The sequence below is a fragment of the Myripristis murdjan genome, chromosome 17 (assembly GCF_902150065.1).
Source record: "Myripristis murdjan chromosome 17, fMyrMur1.1, whole genome shotgun sequence".
Classification (NCBI taxonomy): Eukaryota; Metazoa; Chordata; class Actinopteri; order Holocentriformes; family Holocentridae; genus Myripristis; species Myripristis murdjan.
In genome coordinates, this window is record NC_043996.1 from 8,133,352 (window position 1) to 8,157,313 (window position 23,962).

General features: G+C 41.5%; 1 protein-coding gene across 2 annotated transcripts in view; it reads left to right on the forward strand.

The window, feature by feature from the left end:
- Positions 1–17,754, forward strand: part of LOC115374619 (cysteine-rich secretory protein LCCL domain-containing 1-like) — a 25,258-nt gene extending 7,504 nt beyond the window's left edge. For both annotated transcript variants that reach the window (XM_030073607.1, XM_030073608.1), the window contains exons 2-15: positions 2,114–2,452; positions 8,827–8,945; positions 9,180–9,312; positions 11,181–11,296; positions 11,917–12,017; positions 12,994–13,161; positions 13,313–13,373; positions 13,809–13,875; positions 14,218–14,348; positions 15,023–15,066; positions 15,185–15,257; positions 15,790–15,859; positions 16,215–16,348; positions 16,616–17,754. In XM_030073607.1, the coding sequence (XP_029929467.1) occupies positions 2,171–2,452; positions 8,827–8,945; positions 9,180–9,312; positions 11,181–11,296; positions 11,917–12,017; positions 12,994–13,161; positions 13,313–13,373; positions 13,809–13,875; positions 14,218–14,348; positions 15,023–15,066; positions 15,185–15,257; positions 15,790–15,859; positions 16,215–16,348; positions 16,616–16,667 (1,551 nt within the window). In that variant the 5' untranslated portion in view covers positions 2,114–2,170 and the 3' untranslated portion in view covers positions 16,668–17,754. The remainder of the gene's footprint in view (positions 1–2,113; positions 2,453–8,826; positions 8,946–9,179; positions 9,313–11,180; positions 11,297–11,916; positions 12,018–12,993; positions 13,162–13,312; positions 13,374–13,808; positions 13,876–14,217; positions 14,349–15,022; positions 15,067–15,184; positions 15,258–15,789; positions 15,860–16,214; positions 16,349–16,615) is intronic.
- The last annotated feature ends 6,208 nt before the right edge of the window (positions 17,755–23,962 follow it).

The following is a 23,962-nucleotide window of genomic DNA, read 5'->3' on the forward strand; positions in this document are numbered from 1 at the left end:
CCTGATGGGATCTCAGACCAAGTTCAACCTCCAAGAACAAGGAGGACACCACACACACATGGCCAGGATGGGATGTGTGATCCCTTGGTGCAATACCTAGAAGTACAGCTCATTTCTCATTTCTGCTTGTGTTTTTTTTTTTTTTTTTTTTTTCTTCAGTATATCATCACTGCAAACTGTATAACCTCCAATGGGAGTTTTATACCAGTGCACCATAAAGATAAAGTTCCATTATAAGTTTCCACTGCTGGAATATTATAGGAATATTGTAGTAATAAGCTAGAATGCATGACAAGGCTTCCATAAACTTGCTCAAGAGATATTTACACATTATTACCATTACATTACAGTAGGGTGATTTTTCATTCACCTCATATATTAGACCTTTACTTTTTTCATAACAGCCCTAATATTTTTTTAATAGTGCAGCCCATTTTTGGCTACTAATAACTTGCTTGGCCATAGCTTCCAGACGATTAAAAAAAAAAATCTGACAACAAGTAAACAGCAAAATGAGCATTTTCATAACATGAGTGGGCTGCTCTCATAACATCCAGAAGTTTACCTTAACGTCACTTCGAGTGGGATCAGGTTCAGTCCTCAAATAGTTCAACCCCTGGAGTTCTTTCAGAGGTCCTGCCAGTGTGCAGTGTGTGTGTGTGTGTGTGTGTGTGTGTGTGTGGGTAAGGGTTAGGGGGGAGGGGGAATGGGGGGTCTGGGGGCGTGGTCCGCTGCGCCGCGCGTCGCTGAGCGCAAATTTGGCATATAAGCGCAAAAGGAGCAACGCTCCCATGAAGCCAACAACGCACTGAGTGACCTGAGGAATTCAGCAGGTACCTGGGCTGCAGACCTCTGAGCTCCCTGACTTCCACCGTGGATGTACAATCTGAGAGAAAGCTGACTCCCTGCCCTCACTTTGTGTATGATGGAAGGAAATAAAGGCTCTCTGGATGGGAACACCGTCATTTTGATGTAATCTGAAGGTTGTAGCAGCTGGATAGTGCGCCTCGGAGATACTTGGAGCACTTTGACCTGTGTGTGTGTGTGTGTGTGTGTAGGTAAACAAAACTATTCATCGTTGATGTGCCATAAAAACGATTTATGGTGGATTTTTCCCTCAGTGGTTTCACAATAATTTATTTTATAGTGATTATTATAATAATTATTATAAGAATCCTATATCATGTCCCATACTCTTGAAAGGACTTGTATTGTTATGTTGTTGCTATTAAATTTATTATAGGATTGCAGGTTTATATTTTAAAAGATAAATGAAAAGTTCAACGGCCTTATGTTATCAAAACATATTTATTTGTCCTAACTAACCAGCTTCCCACTAATGCATGCTTACATTGATGGATTGCGATGGGCAACATACCGTGCAGTATTCCACGCATGCGTATGAAATATTAACATGTGCTCAACAAAAATACTTTCCAATGACATAACGTGTGAAAACTAAATTTACAGTGCTCCCACTGTGTGTAGAGATGTAGTGCAAGTCCTGCAGATGCACTCAGAGTGCTGACAAAATCTGGACACCTTAGATGTTTGAAGCCAAATCCTCCACAGTTATCAGACAGAGGACAGAGTGGACAGTCTTCCTTTGCAAAGATGCTGTGTTGAAGGCTCTGTGTTGGATGAAGCATTGTCTTCTCTGTGTTTGAAATCTTTATGACGTGCCAGTTTTTTAAGTTGCATTTGTTAGCTTTTATCCCTGGTGTCTTTGACACACCCATGAGGATCTGTTCAGTAGAAACCACATTACAAACAAGACACGTAATGCAAATCCTCAGCCTAGCTTTATACATTGACCGTGCTGTTTTGTTTTGTTTTATTGTGGAGGTGCAGTCATTTCCAAAACCAGAATATGCATGTGCCCCGATTATTTTCATACCAATTCACTGAGCTGTACATTGGTCTAACATTACAGATGGCAGTATGGTGCAGGTTTTCTTACCTTTAGTTCATGAATATGGTAACCAGCAACAAATAAACAGTCCCAAATCAAAATCTGTAGATCTTCAATTGCAAATGACAGCTTTGCCTTCATTGATTTTTTTTCCCAATCTCACCTCTGCATTGTTCACCTTCTCTGTTTTCCCGACAACAGACACTGTCTTCATTCAGGACCCCACACTATCCTCCAGAACTGGGCATTTACCCCATCATGAAGCATCTTCCTCCTCCTCTTCCTCCTCCTCCTCCTGGCTGGTTGAGAGTGGCCGGACTGCTGCTGTGTTTGACCCAAACTGTCCTCTCCATGGTCCTCCCCAACTCCACGCACTTCCAGTCCATCTTGGACAAGTACAAGGACAGGGATGACGCATGGTGGAGTGCCAGGCCGAGAGGGAAGAGGGCCATCAGTGAGAGCGACATGCACCTCATCCTGGATCTGCACAACAAGCTCCGCGGTCAGGTGTACCCTCCTGCCTCCAACATGGAGTACATGGTAAGTGGTTTAGGCCACAGTCGTGTGTTTATTAGGTAAATCTGATTTATGCGCAGGAATACATGATGGTGCCGCTACAGTGACGTGAAAACTAAATTCAGTTGAGTCAAGTCCAACCGTTCAGTTCTCTTGGGCTTTTTTCCATTCTATTCTATCCTCTCCTGAATGCTGTCAATCAGTGTGAAAAATCTAGGTTGGCAAGGAGTTTGTATGTGCGTCTGTATGTGTGCATGTGCATTAATAGTCAAGAGGGATGATGCATTTGCTCAACCCTTTGGAATAGAATAGAACAGAATAGAATAGAAAAGAATTGCAAAGTTTGACCCTTTGCCTTATAAGCACACAGAGGTCAGACTGATGAAAGCATTTGGTTCCCCCCCTCTAAACAAGAAAATCACTTTGCTGCTTCTACCACTGCTGTTCTGACTGAAGTAAGAGATGGGAAACAGAGAGAGAGAGAGAGAGAGAGAGAGAGAGAGAGAGAAGCTGTGAGCCAGAGCCACCAGCTGGCCACCTCCAGCTCCAGTGTGCTGCGTGCCTGCTCGCTAGCCGTGGCCCAGTGCCCGTTTTCACCCCCGCAGTGTTGTCCTGCCCTCTACCTCAACCATCTCTCCCTCCCTCCTCCTCCCTCTCCCGCTCTATCATTCCATTTCTCTCCTCGTGGACTCGTTTCCTCCCTCCCTCGGCTCTTTGCCTTCCTTGATCTTTTCTTCACCCTGTGCGGCTCTCACCCTCTCTCTCCCTTCTCCTTCTCTCTCCTCATCCATCGCAGCTCACTCAAACCCTCGCTGAGGCAAATGTTATCCTTTATTTGATCCTACGTGCATTTCATTTTGGGTGCCGAGGTGGTGAGTCCACGCTGAGCCTCAGTTTGCAGGGCACAGTCGTGTAAATGGATGTCATACACACTAATCCTGTGTTTGTGTACTGAGGGATGCTATTACTGATGATGATGTGGTGGTAAGACGGGGCAGTCCAGATGAGGGCCACGTGTTTGGATGTGTGATTTGAGAGTCAAGGTGCTGCAATTCGTTGTAGCACCTTCATTCTTTTATTTTATACAACAGCCATTCAGGAAACAGCTTTAAAGCAATTATCCTTAAGACTCTATTTTCTTAAATTTCATTTAATTTTACATTTCATGGTCCACAGTCAGTGCGGCAGGGTTTGGCCTGTAGTGTAGGCACTTGCCCAATGTACCTTAATCATATAGACACAAACCATGGCGTCTTATATTTCTTATTCCTTCTTATATATATTCCAAACTTCTGTTGTTACTTCCATAAACAGAAAATTTCCTGTGCAGCAGATTTTTCCTTGGTAAATTGGACTCCCCTCACAGGCGTTTGGAATCGCCAAAGTAAAAGCTGTCATGAATTGGCAAGAGGTTGAATCACTATTGTGTCATTAGGCAGTAGAGAGAAAACACACATTTATTTTCCGTGAAAAAGTTGTGAATTATTACGTTAAACAAACAAGTTATGGCTGGCGATGAGAGGATTTTGTGACACGAGATGGCTAAAACCTCTCAGACGCTAACATCTGCAATTCTTTGAAATGGAAAACCGAAGGACAACTTCTCGTTTCCTTCCTTCTTCTTTCTTCCGCTCTTTTGCAGATAGCTATCTGGAGTGATGAATATCTCCCTAAAATCTGCGGCTGTAAAAACCTCAGTCTTTATACTGCACTTGTACTGCCCATGTACCGGAGGTGGTCTCGGCAGATGGCTGGAAACCGGTCTGTGTTTTGGGAGCTTAATGCTCGATGGAATGCAGAATGCTGAAGGAGATTTGTAGCTGCTACCATGACCTTTCTCCCAAGGCGGGTGGGCAGTCCATCTTCCTCTTTGCTGGATAATTGAGCATGAAGAATAACAAGAGCATGGAGAAAATAATGAGCTGACGAAGATCATTAGTGAGAAAGTCAGTGAAAGCTTCATGCTGAACTTAAACTCCGTCATAACCTGTGGAAGAAAATGCTGCGTGGGCTGTGATGAGCAGTCTTAACTTATAGGAACCCTTTTTCTGCCCTACCCAGACACAGACGAGATGTTTGACACCATTCTCAGCTCTGTACGTCCACTGGTTCAGCTCCAGTCAGTAGCATTTTGCGTTAGCTTAGCATAAAAACTTGAAGTCTATAGGAGTCATTAGCTTAGCTTATTGCGACACTGATGCTGTCTTATTATCATAGTGTATCATGTGTATTTGAAATATCCGTCTTGGATTTTTATTATTTTTTATAGTTTTAGGAGAACTTAGATAGTGGAACTATAACTGCTGAACACATGTGTCCTTCCATCTATCGCAGTCATCCACACAGCTGAAGATATAAGTAGATCCAGCACAAATTAACTTGACTCCCTTTTTTTTAAATAACAATACATATATTTTAAATCCAAATGATACACCGTGTAAATAAGACAGCTTCAGAGTTGCAGTAAGGTTTATTTTTTCACTTTGACAAAGCTATGCTAATGACTCCCATAGACTTTAAGTCTTGATGCTAAGCTAACACAAAATGCTACCCACAGGAACCAAGTCACCGGTCATACAGAGGTGAAAATGGTATCCAACATCTTGTCTCAGTCTGGGTAAGTTGGAAAAAGTGTATTTTGGCCAACATGTCAGAGTATTCAGTTAAAAAGCAGGGATCGCGACTGCCAGTGTATGAAATAAAAGCAAAGTAGGTAACAGAAGGGGTTTTAAGAGACAAAATTAAAAGGTTTCATTTCAAAGCGAGATATTCACCATTTGTAAAAGTGACAAAATAAATGATTAATGGACAAAATTAACTCTCTGAAGGATACTGCATTTTTAATCCCTTACTTTACCAACTAAAGTCTCTAAAATTTTAAACTATTAAGTAATGAACTTTTTTTCCCCAAAATTAGATATAAAATGTTTTAGAAAGGAGCACTTTACATACATTTGGTGATAATCACTGGTGCAGCTGATCACCGGTGTCATGGCCTTACTAGCTGAGCCTGGGCCAATGCAATATCACTCAGCAAGCATAAACTGTGTTCGAGCAGAAAACCACTCCTGTGTGTTGATATCTTACCCACTAGGCTACTGGAGTGTGGCCAAAGCACTACAGAGTGGAAATATCACTCCTGCAAGTGTGCGAATCAGCCCTGAACGGAGGGCGAGACCATGGTGAATGGACAACAGTGTGCACAGTCTGCTACCCTCACCAGACATGTGGAACACATTATGGTGGTCAATCACAGCAGTTACAACTCCACACCTAAGCATTATCCTATTAGTTTTGATGTGTGATAGCCTTAATGCGACCAAACAGTATGCCAACAGCAGAGCACACTGTGCCTATTCTTCTCCCCCACCCCCAACGATGTCAACAGTGCAACTCACTTTGCTGCAGTGTTTGAATTCCTCAAGCCCCGTGCCCGTGCAGGTCTTCTTTGTCCAAAACTAGAGGTGTGTGAATAGTTTCCAGGTCTTTGGACCTCAATTGAGTTTAATTTTTGTAACAAGTTGACGCACACAGAGCAAGTGGTTTTACTGTAAAAACGGCATCAAGGCCCCAAACAAAAACTCTCTGTTCAGCAGCTGTAAGACGTTTACTTTTTTTTTTTTTTCCTTCTCTTGTTTTATAAAACCAAAACTTACTGGAATCAAGCTCTGACACAACCACAGAGAATAGTAGCACTGAGCTGCAAACTGAGGTGCTGCTGCTGGTTCTCTGTCTCTTGTGTGTGTGTGAGTGCATGCACATGTGTGTGTTTGATAGGAGCCTTGCTTTTGACTACAGTGTGTTAAAGTTGTGGGAGGCAGGTACAACAACCACAATACTAAACACTGGAGAGCACGCTCAGCATGAAAGGAGCATGTCTCTCTTAGATTACACTTTTAGTATGTGCACCTCTTTTTATTTATTTTTTTTAAAACAAAACTTGGTTGTTGTTTGAAGGGAATGACAGGATGACCTGACAAAAGTGCAGGATAAAATCCACAACACTGAAAATATGTTGCACTGGCGACCCAGTGTATCACCAAGATGAGCCAGATTGAAGTTTGAGTTGTGCAAACATTTCTCGGAGGCAGCTGCTGCTCTGAGGGCAGAAATGTTCTCACTGGTTAAGGCAAACCTCAGCGGGCAGAGGCAAAGAACCTTTTTTTCTGGCTAAGATATAGCATGTAGCAAGAATGAAGCCCAGTGTAAAGACGTTATGGGGTAAGAGAGAAGGAATCTAATGTTATGAAGACTAGTGCTATTGCTTCTAACTGGGGAAAAAACATTCCAAGTTATTTTATCTAACTAGCTAGTTAGTAAAGCTGACCTTTCAAGGCCCCTTTTCACTCTTAGCCCTGGACTAACAATTGTTGCAGCCTTGGAGGTAAAATATGGGGTATTTCCACCCTTAAGGCCTATGCATACCAAGTCCATATTTTTCATATGTTTATTTAATCCATTGTCTGACAAAAATCGTTCCGCACAGAAATCCTTGCACACTGAGTTCAATGCGTTTTGTCATTATATTTGTTGTGAAATTTGTAATAGGAGACCAAAGAAAACACCGGTTCCATTCAATCCTGAGAAGATGTCAAGAGCAGCAAGGAGGTTGACAGGTGATCCAAACTGTGCCGTGGGAAAAGTGCCCACCGGGTGATCATAAAACACTGACTGGGTTCATTTCAGTTTCTGTGGTGATCAGCCTCTCAGCTGGATGTGCTGATCGTCAGGGCACAGCCTCAAAACACTGCAACATAAAGAGCCGATCCCGGGTCAGTCTATTCACCACACTTTTCTGCAGAGCTGATAGTAGCAGTGTTTCAGTGCTGCGTCAGAGATCCAAGAAGATCCAGGCATGTGTGATGGCTGAGCTGCCACATCGCTGAGTTTGTGCGTGCAGTGTTTACACCTTCTTGAGAGTCTATGAAATAGTTCCACCAATTTATTACGTTTGTTGTGAAAAAATCACAAAAATCAAACCTGTTCCAAAAACTTTCCCATGCAGTCTTTCTCTCTCACTCTCGTCTGTGCTCTCAGCTTGATCACGTTATCTATCGCTCGTTTTCTTTTTTTTTATAAGTCAGGAAGTTAATCACCAAAGCCTAAGTTCACTTTCAATGTTATCAAACCAAGAGAAATACCCTATCCTCGCCCTAAACTGATTCTGAATCAATACTAGAGTACTTCCTTGTATTATGGATGAAGCAGTACACAAGTTGAAGCAGCAGCAGTCATCCCTGCAAGCCCGCACCCGTAAAGTTTCTGGGCTGTTGCAAAGTGCTACCCCCTGAGCAAAGGCTTTTTGTGGAATAAAATAACGTCCCCAGAGCTACACTTGGTCCTGGTCCCTGCGGTCGAAACACAGACAGTTCCTCAAAAGGCTCCTAGTCCCTGGGGAAAGTTCCTGTGGTCAAAACCTTTCTTTACTAAAGCCCACTGTGGAGCAGAGTTATCAGTTATTTTTTGGAGAGTCTAGAACAGGGGTCACCAATCATGTGCCATGGAGGGCCGAGAGGCTGCAGGTTTTCATTCCAACCAAGACCTCCACCAGGTGATTTCACTGATTAGCTCCTCCTTTCTGATACAAGGTGAGGTGATCAGTGAAGTCACCTGGTGGAGGTCTTGGTTGGAATGAAAACCTGCAGCCTCTCGGCCCTCCATGGCACATGATTGGTGACCCCTGGTCTAGAACGTCAGGGTTAAGGTGTGCAGTGTGAATTGAGCTTAGAACAAAAGCATTAGAATGCTTCTTGTCCAATCAAAACTGTGCACGGAGAGTTCTGAAGAGATTAACCATGGGCTTTGATTTACAATGTGGATCATTAACCCAGGCCAGTATGAATGTGAATTAGGGCTAACCTAGTCCTGGTCTACAGTTAGCTCAGTGCAAGAGCCAATGCATGTGTTAAGGGCTCAAGTCAGAGCTAGCCCCACTGGCCTGCAGCTTCTTAGGTAAACAAGGTAACCAGCCTTCTGACATCAACATCATGAGTACCGCAAGATTTAATGAAACGTGCAACTTACATTTTCACCTATATTTTGACCATAGTCTCTGCTTTGCCATTTTCTGTTTAGTCACATCAACTTTGGCTCTTTGGCTCTTTGGCTCTATTTACTGCAGTGTAACTCAGACAGTGAGATTATTCCTGTTTGTACTCCTTACAGTCTGCCACCACAGTCGTTTGAATTTTTCCTAATATGTTCTGCTGTTTATGTGTGTGAACAAACACAAATGTGCTGCCTAATTCTGCATGCATGCACTGCATGCATGCATGCAAAGCCTTGTGAATTTCATTTATCTCACGGACACACTGATTATGTGTGTATATGTGTGTGTGTGTGTGTGTGTGTGCGTGTGTGTGTGTGTGTGTGTGTGTGTGTGTGTGTGTGTTCTCCAGGTGTGGGATTATGAGTTGGAGAGGAGCGCGGAGCACTGGGCACATGCCTGCCGTTGGGAACATGGACCGAGCCACATGTTGACACAAATAGGACAGAACCTGGGTGCACACTGGGGCAGGTGTGTATGCACCGACACGACAGCAGGGGAGAGGAGGGGCGCACTTAATCACTGCTGTTTGATCTGGTTGAAAAAAGCAACATCATTTTGTTACAGCACACCCCGTGTTTCCCTGGTCTGCTGTCCAAAAGGCCTGTCTGTCACTTGATAAATGAAGCTGTGTTTCATCATTTTGAAAAAAGAACAGACTTGGTGGTATTATCAATACTTTATTTTTTTAATAAATCACATCAGGGACCGGCCCCCTACCTTCCATGTCCAGGCCTGGTATGATGAGGTGAGGTACTACAGCTACCCGTACCCCCAGGAGTGTAACCCACACTGTCCCTTCAGATGCTCTGGGCCTGTCTGCACTCACTACACTCAGGTAAGGCTTTCATCATATTCCTTAATGCATAAACAGTGTCCTGTAATAATAATAATAATAATAATAATAATACACCAGCTGAGATCTTTGTCCTTGTTGTGCCTTATGGTTACTGTGCTGTTAAATACCATGCTGCAAGCTGAATGCCCAGTTCTTCTTCTATTTTGTTCCAAAACAAAGACACACAGTGTCATCGATGCAAAGGACACCTTACTTGCACTTACGTTCAGCAAGTTGATGTGTGAAATGTAACTTCATTTATTTGTTTATTTATTTATTTTGGGTGCTTTGGAATGGAAGTAATCTAATAGCCTAGTTTGAAATTTTTGAGTTACCATCAACAGGCAAATTGAACATAAATGATACATGTAGATCTTTAAAACAGCAAAATTGTCAGTCACAACCTGACCCGCCCTGCGATGGACTGACGACCTGTCCAGGGTGTTTCCTTGCCTTCGCCCTATGAGCGCTGGGATAGGCTCCAGCACCCCCCCGCGACCCTAGTGAGGATAAGCGGTTTAGAAGATGAAATGAATGAATGAATGAACCTGACCCGACGACACATCTTCAAATCATAGTGAGACTGTCACTGGATTTCCATCACAATGCTGCAGAAGCACAAAGATTTTTGAATTTTCAGGTTGGTTTTAGGGAAGAGCCAGTAATGGTTAATTTATTGTTTTCTCCTCTACAGTAACATAATTCTGGTTATAGCCAGTCACTACTACAGCTCTGCCCACACACTTTTTAAACACTTTTAAGCTTGTCCAAATAGAGTGCACCCTACAGCTAAGGGTGACCCTGTGAGTGAGTGAGTGAGTGAGTGAGTGAGTGAGTGAGTGAGTGAGTGAGTGAGTGAGTGAGTGAGTGAATTTCCCTTACAGCTCATAAAGGTGCTTCGCATCTAAAAATTGCCTGGCGTAGACCTTCACAACAGCAAATGTAAAAACTTTGATTAATTATTACATTACATTACATGAATCATTTTGCATCAGTCACTGATGGAGAACAGCATACCAGATGCTGACTTGTATGAAAATGTATAAATTACCTTTTTTAACACCATGAGCAGCCTCATGCCTTTCATTCATTTCCCCATCTACTTACTTTTGGTAACTCTTCTTTTTAGCAAGCATTTTTGCATGAGCAAATAACGCATCTGAAACTTCTTTGAAATCACCCCCACATACACCAACATGTAAAAGTTTTACTTTTACTGTGTCAGCAAAACACATTGTAGATGAATATTTCAAATCCACTACATCATAAAAATGAAACTGGGGTTGCTGCTGGTCATCGACTCTCTGGAATATCATGAAATCTTGAGATTGCATTTACATGTGCAACTTGAAAATCAACTTAAGTTCTGCACAGTTTAGTTATATTGGAGTTCGACAGGAAAGCCATCAAATAGAATTAATAAATTAAGTTTGCAACATCATTTGGAATGTTCAGAATGATTAGGGTGACACAGCAAAGGTAAAAGTTTAGGATTTTGGTAAATATTGAGGGAAATAATGATGATTTGGGGGTAAATTCAAAGAAATTAAAAAAAAATCATTACATGCTATTTATCACCATGACATATTTACCTTGACATTCACAACCAAGTAAAATGAAGGTGGTGAGACCGGTCTTAAACAAAAACTGAATTAGAATCTGCAAATGTAACTGGTCCACTTGTAACTTGGATGCTGCATTGGAGAAAAGCATCATATTTAATACATGGTTTAATCCTTACTTGAGACAGAGTGGCACTTTTTACATTAATTGTGGACTTTGGCCTTTTGAAAAATCCGGCCACACCCTGAGAAATGTGAGAACCATGGCTTGACTTCCTTTGTTTTTACATCTGTTTGATTTTGCAGATGGTGTGGGCGACTAGCAGCCGTATTGGCTGTGCCATAAACGTGTGCTACAACATGAACGTGTGGGGAATGATCTGGGCTAAAGCTGTCTATCTGGTCTGCAACTACTCCCCACCGTACGTCTCTGCTTCCCCACAGCAGCAGTGGACTAAATGTGATACAGATGCCTCTCTCACAATGCCTACTTTAATAATACATTTCATGTTATTATTTAAGACTCAGAAATCACATTGAGGGATGTGGTCCTCATTTTCAAGAGCGTCAAGTTGGAAAAGAAGCACCAAGAAGAGAAAGACAAATAATATATTTACAGGCATCAATTAAAACAAATACTTTTCATGCTAATCAAGAGTTTTCACCAGATTTTGTAATTATTCTATTTCAAACACAGCATCAAGTGTCTGGATATGCTGCAATTATCAGTTCAAAGTGCAAAGGATTTATCATACAGATGTCTGTCTTGATTGGTGCAGCAATTAAGCGCATAAGTATAATAAAACCTGGTTTAATTACATGATGCTGCAAATGGAAAGTTTATGACAGACAACTACCGATTCACAGAGCCCTTCATTACACCTCCTTTGTCTCTTGTCATTCAACAACATCAGTATCAAGATTTGTTTAAACTATAAAAGAAAAAATCGGATTTGTTGAACAGCTTTGTGTCTAAGCCTTGCAGTTAGATGTCCATTTTGTCCCTCTCTGCTGTCATACACTTCTTATTTTTGGTTTTCAGGGGGAACTGGTGGGGTCATGCTCCATACAAGCATGGAGCTCCCTGCTCTGCCTGCCCGGCCAGCTATGCAGGAGGCTGCAGGGACAACCTCTGTTACAAAGGTATGTTTGGGAAAGGATGCTTGGTTTTTGTCCTCACATTCTTGTATATGCCTTCACCATGTGGTCTGTAAAACTAGCTGTTGTCCGAGGACAGTTGTTCAGTGATCAGTGGTTGTTACGAGGTAGCAACCCCTCCTGCTCATTATCCATCCCCTTCCTCCACCGTTTTGTCCTGAGCGTGCTCCTGTCTTGTTAAAAGTGCAAAGTGCTGCATTTCAAGGAATTATTACCACATTAACTTTGAGAATTTAGTGTAGTTACTATAAATAGACTATGTCAGCCTCTGCTGCTCTATACTGCATGTTACATTCACTGAGTTTACATGCACTATGGTCTTTGAGTTAGTCCCCTTGTATTACACTGTGTCCAGTTTCGAAACTGCATTGAAACAAGAAACCAGTTTTATATAATCAGGGTAAGGGTTTGAGAGAAATCTGGACAAAAAAGGACTGGTAGATTTCTGCTGGAAAACTGAAAAAAAGCACGAGGTGACTGACACAATAAACACACAGCATACATCCCCTGAAAAAAACCCTCATTACCCCTAACATTTAATCCAGGGGTTTTGAGTAATCAAATATCCTGCTGTATCGTGGTTACTCACAATATATATTTGTATGTGTGTGTGTGTGTGTGTGTGTGTGTGTGCACATAAAAGTAGTGATTCCGTGCCACCAGGATGAATTGCTTTATGGGACAGAACAGGAAGCAGGCTCTGCTCTTTCAGTGTAAATGGAGCTAAAACTCTCAACGGTACCACCTACCAGATGAAAGGCTGCTGGAAAATTGACTTTCGAAATGTTTGTCCTCCTTGTACTTGTAATTCACAGAAGTTAATAATGTGAGAATAGAGATGCATATTTAAATGCGTTCATGTAAGGAAGTGATAATTTCTAATAAAAAATGAACTAAGTTGAAACTAAGTGAGTAACTGGTCGTGTTATAAAGCTGCTCTGTGACTGGTTGATTTGTTCAGATGGGGGTGTTGAGAGGCGTCCAGCTCCGGAGATTGAGGAGACCAACTACATTGAACCCGAACCAGACCCAGTGAGGGACAGGGAGCCCCAGCCCCGAGCCCAGAGCCCCAACCCCTCACCCAGTGACAACCAGGGGAGGAGCCAGGTCGTCAGCACAGAGCAGATGTGTAAGAACTGCTCACACCATGCTGCACCTCTGTAGACGGGACACTTATGATATAATCCTTCTTCTTTGTCTCATTTTCTCTCCGCTAAAATTAATTGCAGACTTTTGAAATGAAGTGATGGTGTGAATTGCGCTCTTGTTTCTTGTTTTAGGCCAACAGGTGGAGTGTGAGACGAAGCTGAGAGATCAGTGCAAGGGAACAACCTGCAACAGGTACACACTCACATATTTAGGGTAATACTGCAAATAAATTTAGGTATTTGTGTTACGAGTCTAGCAGATTGGTAGGAATAATTGGGATAGTGTTAGGTACAATAATTTGTCCATTACAGAAAAGCATCGCAAATGAACTTTTAAATACTTTCCCATTGTTGTCTTAGCTTTTTCACACTTATTGTATTGCCCTGTGTGTCAAACCCAGCTTTCTAACACTATTCACATTATCTCACCAGGACTACACTGTATATATATGACGGTTTATTGCCTGTAGAAAAATGCATCGATTATTAATAATTGTATGGCTTCTTGTTTTTGTTTATGGGCTATGAAATTTTAGTAAATAAACTCTACTGATGTGTTACAATATACAGTAATGGCAAAGCACCAATGCTGACGTTTTGCTCCCTGAACTCTTCTCTCTGCCCACAGGTACGAGTGTCCTCCTGGTTGTCGTGACAGGCCTGGAAAAGTTGTCGGGACCGGATATTATGACATGGTAAATAATAATATGGAACAGTAATAATAATAATAATAATAGTAATAAATTTTCCTTTAAAAGTTGTTCAGCCATGTCTTGTCTCATGCTCATATACTTACAGTGATGGGAGCTGCTCCTTATAAACCAAGCAATTCTACTGTTCTGTTGTAGCAGTTGAGGGTTAACTGCCTTGCTCAAGGACACTTTAACAGCTCCCAGTTAGGGAATTGATAACGATAATCATTCATTTTCGCTGCCTGGATATTCTCAACTGAAAGAGGATTCAAAGTGGCTCACTTCACTGTTGCCGTCACTCTGGAGAAACATCCAAGATGGGCTTGTCTTTGTCTCTTTCTCCAGCAATCCAGCGTGTGTGCAGCTGGGATACATGCCGGGATTATTGACAACGACGGCGGATGGCTGGATGTGACCAGACTAGGCAGAAAACAGCAATTCACCAAGTCATACAAAAATGGCATCCAGTCAGTCGGGTTAGTCTCTCTGTTTGGTTTATGTGTTTACATATTTTAATCTAATCCAGAAAGATGTTTTTGCTGAGATTGAATCAGCCTGGTCTCACAGCAGTTTGTGAAATAGTCACAATTCGTGTCCACGGACATGAATTGTCCATTTTTTTGGTTATAGTCAGCATTACTCTAAAAGTGATGTATTTTAATTTAGAAGTATATTTCATGCCTTCACCACATATCGTGGGGTAACATAAAGAGCCACACAGTCCGCAGAAGGAGGGTGGTGGGATCATGGATGGGACTTTCACTCAAGTGAACCGAGTTTGAGTCTGAGGTGACACCAGGGTCCTTTTCAGTCTCTGGTTTTGGTGCCTAAGCCTAACCTTTCCCTAACCTTCACCAAGTTGTTTTTGTGCCTGAACCCAACCTTTCCCCACCTGGAAATACATTTTTGTTGGCTAAAGTTACCGAAATATAGCCTCTACTGGAAGTGGTTTTAGCCACTTATGGTAAATAAAAATTTGTGTTCATGGATGTGAATTTAATTTGGGTCTATATGCACAAAAAAAAAAAAAAAAAAAAAAAAAATTATGACTATTGCACAAACTCCCTTGAGACAGGGTTGATGAAGAATATGATGTTCAATCTGCACAGCACAATGCCGCCTTTACATTTTTATCTGTTTAAATTTACAGGAAAAACAGGAGTGCAAATTCCTTCAAAGTAGCCACAGTGCCTGGTAGGAAACATACACTCACTCACTTTTGACAATGCTGATATAGTCATAGTATTGCTAGTGAAAAACTATATTTAATAATAGTGTAATTTTTTTTATTTCCTGTCTCTTTTTCTCCAAGTCAAGGCAATAACATGTGAGACCACAGTAGCTGTTTTCTGTCCCTTTAAGAAGCCTGTGCGACACTGTCCCAGGTAACGCTCTTTCATTTTTTTAGTTATTTGTTGAAAACGGTTAGCCTATGTGACCTTCCAAATTCAAACCAGTCACACCAGCCTGCAGATGTAACTAAGCTAGTTAACCACCCTGCTGACTTTTCAAGCAGATTAATATCATGGTCTTGAATGAAAAAAGACATTGCCATTTCTATGTTTGTCTTTGCCATTTATATTTTTGCTCGTATTTTGACAAGAGTTTGGCTTTACCATTCTGGTTCACCAGCTAATTTGCATTCCAAAAACTGGTTCTTTGGTTCAGCCCATTGAGGTTTAACTCAACCACGGACAGTATTTCTGCCCCCCGAGCAGTCCAGCGTCTAAAAATCTCCTCTGCTTGAAAATAATCATGCTCCATTAATGCAGCAAACTTGAGAGGGCTTTGGCAACATCCCTAAGCTTAATACAATGTATCTCAGCCATTCAACTGCAAGAACATTGACCCAGCGCTACGTACGCACTGACCCACTGCAATCCTGTGAGCCTCAGTGATGTTTGTCTTTTTGTTTAGGTTGTATTGTCCAAGGAACTGTCTGCATGACACTCGAGCCCGAGTCATTGGAACAAAATATTACTCTGATGTAAGTTCTTGCATGTTGTTTCATCATCACAGTCAGTCAGCCACTCCGATATTGTCTGGTACAACCGAGACGGTCCGATATTGGTGTTTAGAGGAGCACCATGGCACTGTGCCATCGAACCATCATGCTCAAACAGATGTAACAACTCACTGACAAATTAGCACAGTCCCACCAGTTCCTCAGTTAGGTACCATAAGTAGAGGTACCATGCTGAAGTATCCATGTGGCTTTGACATGACTTGATGCAACCTGGGCAGCATGCAGCAGTCATTTGCATACATTTATTCCAAATTAATCTTGTGTAAATGGTGCTGTTTGACCGCTCATCCTCTGCGTTTCCCACAACTGCCGGTAGAAATCCAGTATCTGTCGAGCGGCTATACATGCAGGCGTGATCCAGAACGAGTCAGGAGGCTACCTTGATGTGATGCCAGTGGATAAAAGGAGGCAATACAGTGGAAGTTACCAGAATAGCATCACTTCAGAGAGGTATTCCAATACATTTTTGTCAAACATAGCCACAAAAATGGATGTTTTTTTACTGACCAGTACTGAAAAAGTGGAAAGGCCTGTGTTATTAACCACACACACACACACACATACAAATAAGTTTTCAATAGATTTAATGACTTTCATCAGTGCTACTCGATGTTGATTTTCAAATACATCTTTAAATCAGAATTTGTCCGTGCTCTGGAAGGCATACTGCTTACATAATCACGTCTCCATCTTCTCTCTGTGTCCTTCTCTCTCCAGCCTGACGAACCCCACAGGTGGAAAAGCCTTCAGAGTCTTTGCAGTCATCTGAAAAACCACTCTCAAAGGACCTGTCAAACATGGCCACTTCACATCCAGCGAACCCACTCATTATCATCTCACAACCTGCAATTACATTCATACCTAAATGATTCTGCCTCTCATCCAACCTCTGACACTAAAACTGTAACATGACTTTATTCAAGGCTTCTCATTTCACTATGGTCATAAGTGAATAGGCATCCCATAATAGCCCAGAAAAAGATGTAGGAGGACTGGCATTATGTAGATGATAACCTTGGAAACCTAAAGCAAAAGTATGCCGGCCTGTACTACAGCAGCCCAAAACAAATATTTTTACCGCTTTTTCTACAGCTATGTGATCAAATTTAGCACCACTTGGGCTGCCTCACAAAATTTTTAAAAATGAAGGGAAAAAAATCATGGCACAGGCTATTTGAGGTTGTATCTCAATCATTCATATATGTATTATACATCAGTTCTTAATAGTAATACATCAGGTCATTTGGGGGATAAAGTAGATGGATAGAAACTCCCAGCAGCTGGCAACAAAGGGAGACACAGATTCAAATGTCATTCCAAAAATGTTTTGTGGAATTGGGATGCTCCTGTCTGGAAGAGCAACAATGCTAAGGCAACTCTTTTGGGCATTGTTGCTCAAAAGAGTTGCCTCGTGTATTACTGCCTTTAGTCTCAGTGGTAGAGCTGTGCAGGCAGTCCAAATACAGATTGTATATTTTTGTACATAATGTCGTTGTAAATAATATTGAACAGTCTGTCTTATCAAATGGTGCGTTGCTATTGTTGCTCTTTTCATTTACATTTCCAATACATTGCCAACCACACAAATTCAAACAAATAATGAGTTCTCCTGTAGATGGCAAAATGGCTCTTGCATGCACGGCATATACATGTCACTGAGCTTTTTTATATATATATAATAAGACAAATTCTGTCTTGGTTTCTATGTATTCATATGTATGTAAATATTGTATACGTAACATAAGGATGTTTAATTTCGTGCTATATTTCCCAGCTTTTGTCCATAGTAAATTTACACTAATGAAACCTGGCTGGCCAGGTATTATATGTGCATGGCAGAATTACTATTAAAACACGTGGAGACAAATCCAAACAGACTTCATTTATTTATGTAATAACGGCTGTCTCACTCATCAATGTATTAAAGGCTATCAATTATTATTTTATAGATATAATCACACTCAGCTTAACATAGTTGTACAATACAGCCTAATCATGTGTTTTATAATTCTTCCTATCTGTCTCAGGGGTTCATGATAGTTTTTTTTTAGTTCATGAAGTCAATAAGTTACAGACCTACAGCTGAGTGGCCGTGCTATTTTAGTATCAGTCCCTCCAGGCTCCAGATAGCCTCAGGAATTCTGGCATTCACATTTCTGCAACATCGCATATTCAGCCGCGAATCAAACTTTCAAATTAAATTTCTCTTTGGAAAGCTCTGAGTGTTTCCGGGAACTGCAGGGAGTGGAGAGGTCCAGGGAGGAGGTCTAAGAGCAATATACAATAAGTGGACCGAGGAATGAATGTTAACTCATGAGTTACAATCAGCCAATTACTAACTGCTAAAACAGACTTAAACATTCCTGTATTATCTGCAGCGCTCAACACGGTTCAAGACAGAAATGTACACTATATTGATGCTTTTGACAGTTTCTCTCATTACAATCTGAAGTGGGAAATGACTTAGCAAAGTGTGCAACTGAGACACTTTTAAGGTTTGATGTCCACAATTGAAAACAGTAATTCATCAGAATATATTCAACCGCCCACATGACCGACCTGAATTCTTTGTCAAGAGTTTTGTCTTTTTATCTTTCAGCTCGCTCTCGTTTTTTGCAGCAAAGAAAGTTCAGTCCCGGTTCAGAGTTTACTGATGTTAAAGCTCTCAGGCCCACTCGCTGTGCCAGCGACCAGACAAACAAAGACCAACTTTGTGTTTTGTTGATCTCAATCTCACAACTACCCAGGATGCATTTCCCCTCCTTCCTCTGCACTGGCACAGATGTGGTCAGGCTCCAGCTGAAAGGCTCCCGTCAGTCACCCCCTACATACATGAGGAGACACACACACATGCATAGAGGAGTGCAAACACACACACACATGCACACAATATGGATTTTGATGGCTAATACAAATACTGAAAGTTTTGTATTGTAGGCGCCAATTTTTTTACCTGAAATGTTGTCATTTTTTAAAAGAATTAACTTAAGGTATTTTTTGCATAATTAGATAGTTGAATGGGCAGAAAGACAGCAGGAGAATGACAACATGCAACAAAGGACAAAAGCCAGACTTAACATCAGACATACATGGAACGCATCTTAGCCAACTGAAATGATCCTACCTGATACACTGGCATATCACAAAAATAAAAATAGATAAATTCTTGTCATGATTTGACACTAAAACCCAACTGAAAACTTTTTCATGAACTCATGTTAAAGGCAAAATCCTTGAGATATATCACTGCATTAAAGTGAATAGTTAAATGAGGCTAATTCACACACACACACACACACACGCAAAAGATCAAATGATTAAAATATGCAAAGAAAATAAAATTGCATCACCTTGCAGACTGCTTTAAGCTCCTGTTATCCAATGGACTGATTTCTCTGGTCAGCTTTTTGACATAAAAACAAGAAAACAAACTGACAATATGGGCAGGGGGGAACCCCATTGTATCAGTGGACAACATCAACTTTTTTGTTTTTTGTTTTTTATTCAGTCTAACCCTGGGGGAGGGTAAATAAACTGATTGAAACAGACACAGCCTCCTGGCTGAACGCACATCACACAAAGGAAGTGTGAGCCAGGGCAAAGGTGCTCCCTGAGTTTGGGCAAGGCTCCCTGGAGAAAAAAGGCAAGCAGCGCACTGCTGTCAAAATTCACACGCACCTGTTGCAGAGGCAGCCACTGGCACAGGACTCTTGCGGTCTGCTACGGTCAGTTCACCAGGCTGTCAGTCATAAAAAACAGTCAGTCAGCCAGCCATTGAGTCAAAAAGACAGTTGGCCAGGAAGCCAGTTAGCAAATTATCTAGTCAGGTAATCAGAGTCAAGAGTGTATCAGCCATAGATTCACGCAGTCAGTCAGGGAGTCAGCCATCCAGCCACTGACAAGGGCAGATAGATAGCCTGGCAGTTATCAAGTGAACATTTATCATATGGCAATTAGTCATTTAGCCAGCAGCATAGTATTCAGCCTGCCATCCAGGTAGAAAAGCAGCTGGTCAGTCACTCAGGCAGAAGTTATGCAACGGTATTAAGAATTCCAGCTTCTCACGTAACTGCCCGCTGATGTTGAATTTTGTCTTATTCAGGTCAACAACTTTGTAAAGATTGAGAGGCATGCAGATGGGGCTGACAAGCACCTACATGCACACAGATGAAAAAAAAAATACATGCATACACTCACAGAAACCTTTAAGAAAAGCCAGCTTATTGCCAAAAACATTGCTATTGTGTTAATACTGGAGGAAAAAAATTGCAAAAAATAAATCACTCCTGTGATCAGAACAGCGGATTTTTCAGTAAAAAAAAAATCCAGTCAATGGTAATGTTATGTATTTGATCAAAGTCAGAGGCTTATACAGTACATATGTAGATTGTCAAGCAGCATCGGACAATGTACAGTGGTTCCAGAGCATTCCTCTCTTTTCTATTGGGCAAAATAGGGTCCAGAGTATTTGTAAGAACCCAGGGGTGCTGCTAGGAATTCCAGGCCTCCTGACAAGAAATGAAACATGACTCTCGATCCTGATGTGTCAAACCTGAGTCTGGGATCGCTGGAGATATGCCCACTTTTACCCCAACTGGCAACACTCTTTAACAGCCATTGAACGCTGGCAGTAAATCTGCCAGGGCAAATGCCTCCAAAATGTTTGCACTCAAACCAAACCAAAACTAAGTTATGCCCCCTTGGTTCTATATTTTACACTTACAGTCATAAACTGTCATCTTAAGGTTCTTTAAATAATCTTAGTTACAGGCCTAGGACACTTAATCCATAACACTTAGCTGTACGGGAAAGTACACGTCTTTTCATAGAAAATGAATAAATAGTCATAGTTGGTATTTGTGTAACTATAACAACATTCTCATGTGGAGCCAGTTTTAGCGATAAAACCTTTTTGATTGTGTGTGTTGGTCAGGAAAATACAGAAACATGGAACAGACTTAGCAATTATGAGGCTATTTGAGATACTTTTTGAGATACTTCAACGCAGCTGGCCATGGCTGAGACATCACACTGGTGCAGGAGCATGTGTATGTGTGTGTGTGTGTGTGTGTGTGTGTGTGTGTTTGTACACCTCCATGGATAAAAGTGCACTCTTGCGTGTGTCCAGCATGTGTAGAACTGAGGCAGTTTCTATATATGACCTATACAATCACTCTGGTGCTTTATAACTGGCTCCTGAGGTGGTTAGCTGCTGGGTGGACACACACCGTGCATGTAGGCCAACAATCACTGCGGTAGTGTGTGTGTGTGTGTCAGTGTTTGAGTGTGTGGTTGGACTTCCTCCTCACAGCCCTCGACCACTCATAGATTTAGACGTTGTTATTATTTTAACATAGTTAGCAGCTGTGTTTTGGTGGCTGAATGTAATAATTATCTCCCCATAGCAGGGCTTTCTGGTGGTTATATAGTATTTATAACTATGAACTGTTTCAATTCACTTTCTCATGACACAAGGCCGCTCTGGAAGCTTCACAAAGACACAAAACACTTTGTGTGAATAGACAGGGGCTTTAGGTTGAATTCCTCCTTCTTCTGCAATTGACGAGCTCTTGATGATCAACCTAATCAAGGCATTAATGTCCCATATGTTGATTAGTGGACATTTACCTGTTTATGGACATTATAAACACAGTTTGCCCGGCTATTTGCAGGTAAAGTTAAGCATAACTACAACAAGCACAACCTCACTTCGAACTTTAGAGATGATCGAGTGACTTGGTACTTTGTTGAAGATTCTTGCCAGTTTTATTTTGGAGTGTGAAAGTTAACAGTTGGTTGAACATCAGTTTTTTGGGTTTTTTTTTGTTTTTTTATTTAGTAATAATGTTTTGTTTTGTATACATCCGCACCACTCTACTGCAAGCTAAGTTACACTAAATACAATTTTCTCTGTGCTACTGCTCTCTGTATTAACTGGTACATGTTCAAGTCCATGCTGCCTGAGGTAAGTGATTCAAAAAGAAAACAAAAAACGCAGAGATGGAAAGAAAAAGGTTATCAAGAGTATGTGGATGTAACTGGAGTGTTCTCTTTTTGGAATTAACTTATCTGGAGTTATATGGGATTTATTTATTTATTTTGAGAATTTGGGCTGTTCAAGCAGTTGACAGGATTTACATATAAGTTATTACAAATTCAGTCATTCCTCCAGCACTTCTTTTGGTGCCAAACTAGGACTCCAACTTGACAAACAATGACGAATTAATGGGGCATTATGAATTGTGCCACCTAGTGGTAATTGTCATACACTGCATATTTTAAAAATTCTGCCCCCTGCCCTTGATTTCCACTGCTCACAGTTGCAATGCATCACAAAAGCGGGGCACAGCAGAGGAGGTTTTTTTTTTCACCTGCTTTTGCCTGCCCACACTGCAAGCCCTGTTTACAGAGAAAGTTTTTCTTATTGTGCATTAAACCTGACAGTAAAAATCCACAAGGGTGCCCTGCTGCCTTGTGTTGCCTTTGGAACAATTTAGTACTCATCACTGAAGAGATTGTACTCATTTATTAAACAAATAAATGTAGAGTCTACCTGCTCAAGGGCCACAAGCCATGTGTAAAGTCAAAAAATATTAGCTGCAAAAAGAAAGATAAAGGTAGTGCCCTGTCTGTGTGGGATACACCTCGGCTCGGCTTTCTCTCACGCCACAGGGAGGCCAAATTGTCAATGTTACACACTCTGAAAAAGGTTTACCTGCATTGCCATGAAATTTGGTGACAACATTCAATTTGACTCGAAGATGCAATTTCTCAGTTTCCTTTAACACCACCAGTAAATGAAGTTTTTAATCTTGCACACTAATATCTCAAAACCTTGTTTTTGCATTGCCATAAAATTTTGTGACAACATTCATGCTAGTTAGAGGATCGAACCTTGAAATTTGACCTTCACTCCAGCGTCACCACTAGGCCCGAATGTCAATACTGCAGAGGAATATGAAAATGAATTTGGTTGGTGGCCAGAGCCCCTGTTGATTGCTTTGGACATTTCTGGTACCAGCTCGCCCTCCTGAGTTCTTGGACTAGTCTGATTTTTTTGCTGTATTGGTGGCTGTTTGCCTTGGGATGATTGCGCACTCAAGGCCACATTTTAGTCATGATTTTATTTACCACTACATCACTGCTTTCTTCTCCTCCCCCGCCTCATTTTCCTCCCTCTAATTTCCTCTTCCTCCACTCTCCTTTTAGTTTGGCAGCAGCGTCTTCTTCCTACACATGTTCTCCTCTGTCTTCTCACCCCACCCAAGTAATAGGTAAAGTGCTTGGGATCTAGGGGAAAAAAAAAAAAACAGCTGTTCATCTGATCACCGCCTCCTCTCACGTTCCTCCTTCTCTAAACTCCTCATTTAAGTTAAAAAAAAAAAAAAAAAAAAAAAAAAAAAAACATAACCTCACTTCAATAGCCATTGTAACAAGTACAATACAGGGATCTGCCTTATTTGAAGATTTCGGAATTTGTTACTATAAATTCTCAAAAGAGACGCAGCTGGACCAGAAACACCTGAAATGATCTCAGCCCCAGGGGCAGATCAGGGCTTGTTTTAAGGACAACAAGACTTGTTAAGACTATTTTTTGCCGTGTGAAGCCCTTATGAGGCTGATGCCCAGATATGGTGAATTTTGGCTCCACCAGAACCTCAGAATCTACACACACACACACACACACACACACACACACACACACATCCCAGTCCAAATGATGGGTTTGGCCTCACTCCTTCTCCTGTTTTGTTGGTAACCCACACTCAGACCTCCAGTGCCAACTGAGTGTGGCAGAGGGTCAATATTTCCCACAGTCTCCTTTTTCTCTCTCTCTGTTTCTCACTCTGAGATTCACTTTCTTCCTAGCCTACCTTCTGCTGTTTGTCCCCCCTCAAAGAATCCCCCTGGAAATTTTCCGCTTGTACCAAAAATAGTTGTCTGACGCCCGGGCACGTTTGCCTGGTGCCCTCCTGTCGCTTACGGCTGGCCGAGTACACACACATATACACCAACGACAAGACTATTTTCATCTGAATATTTATGAATTTCATTAACTTGTTG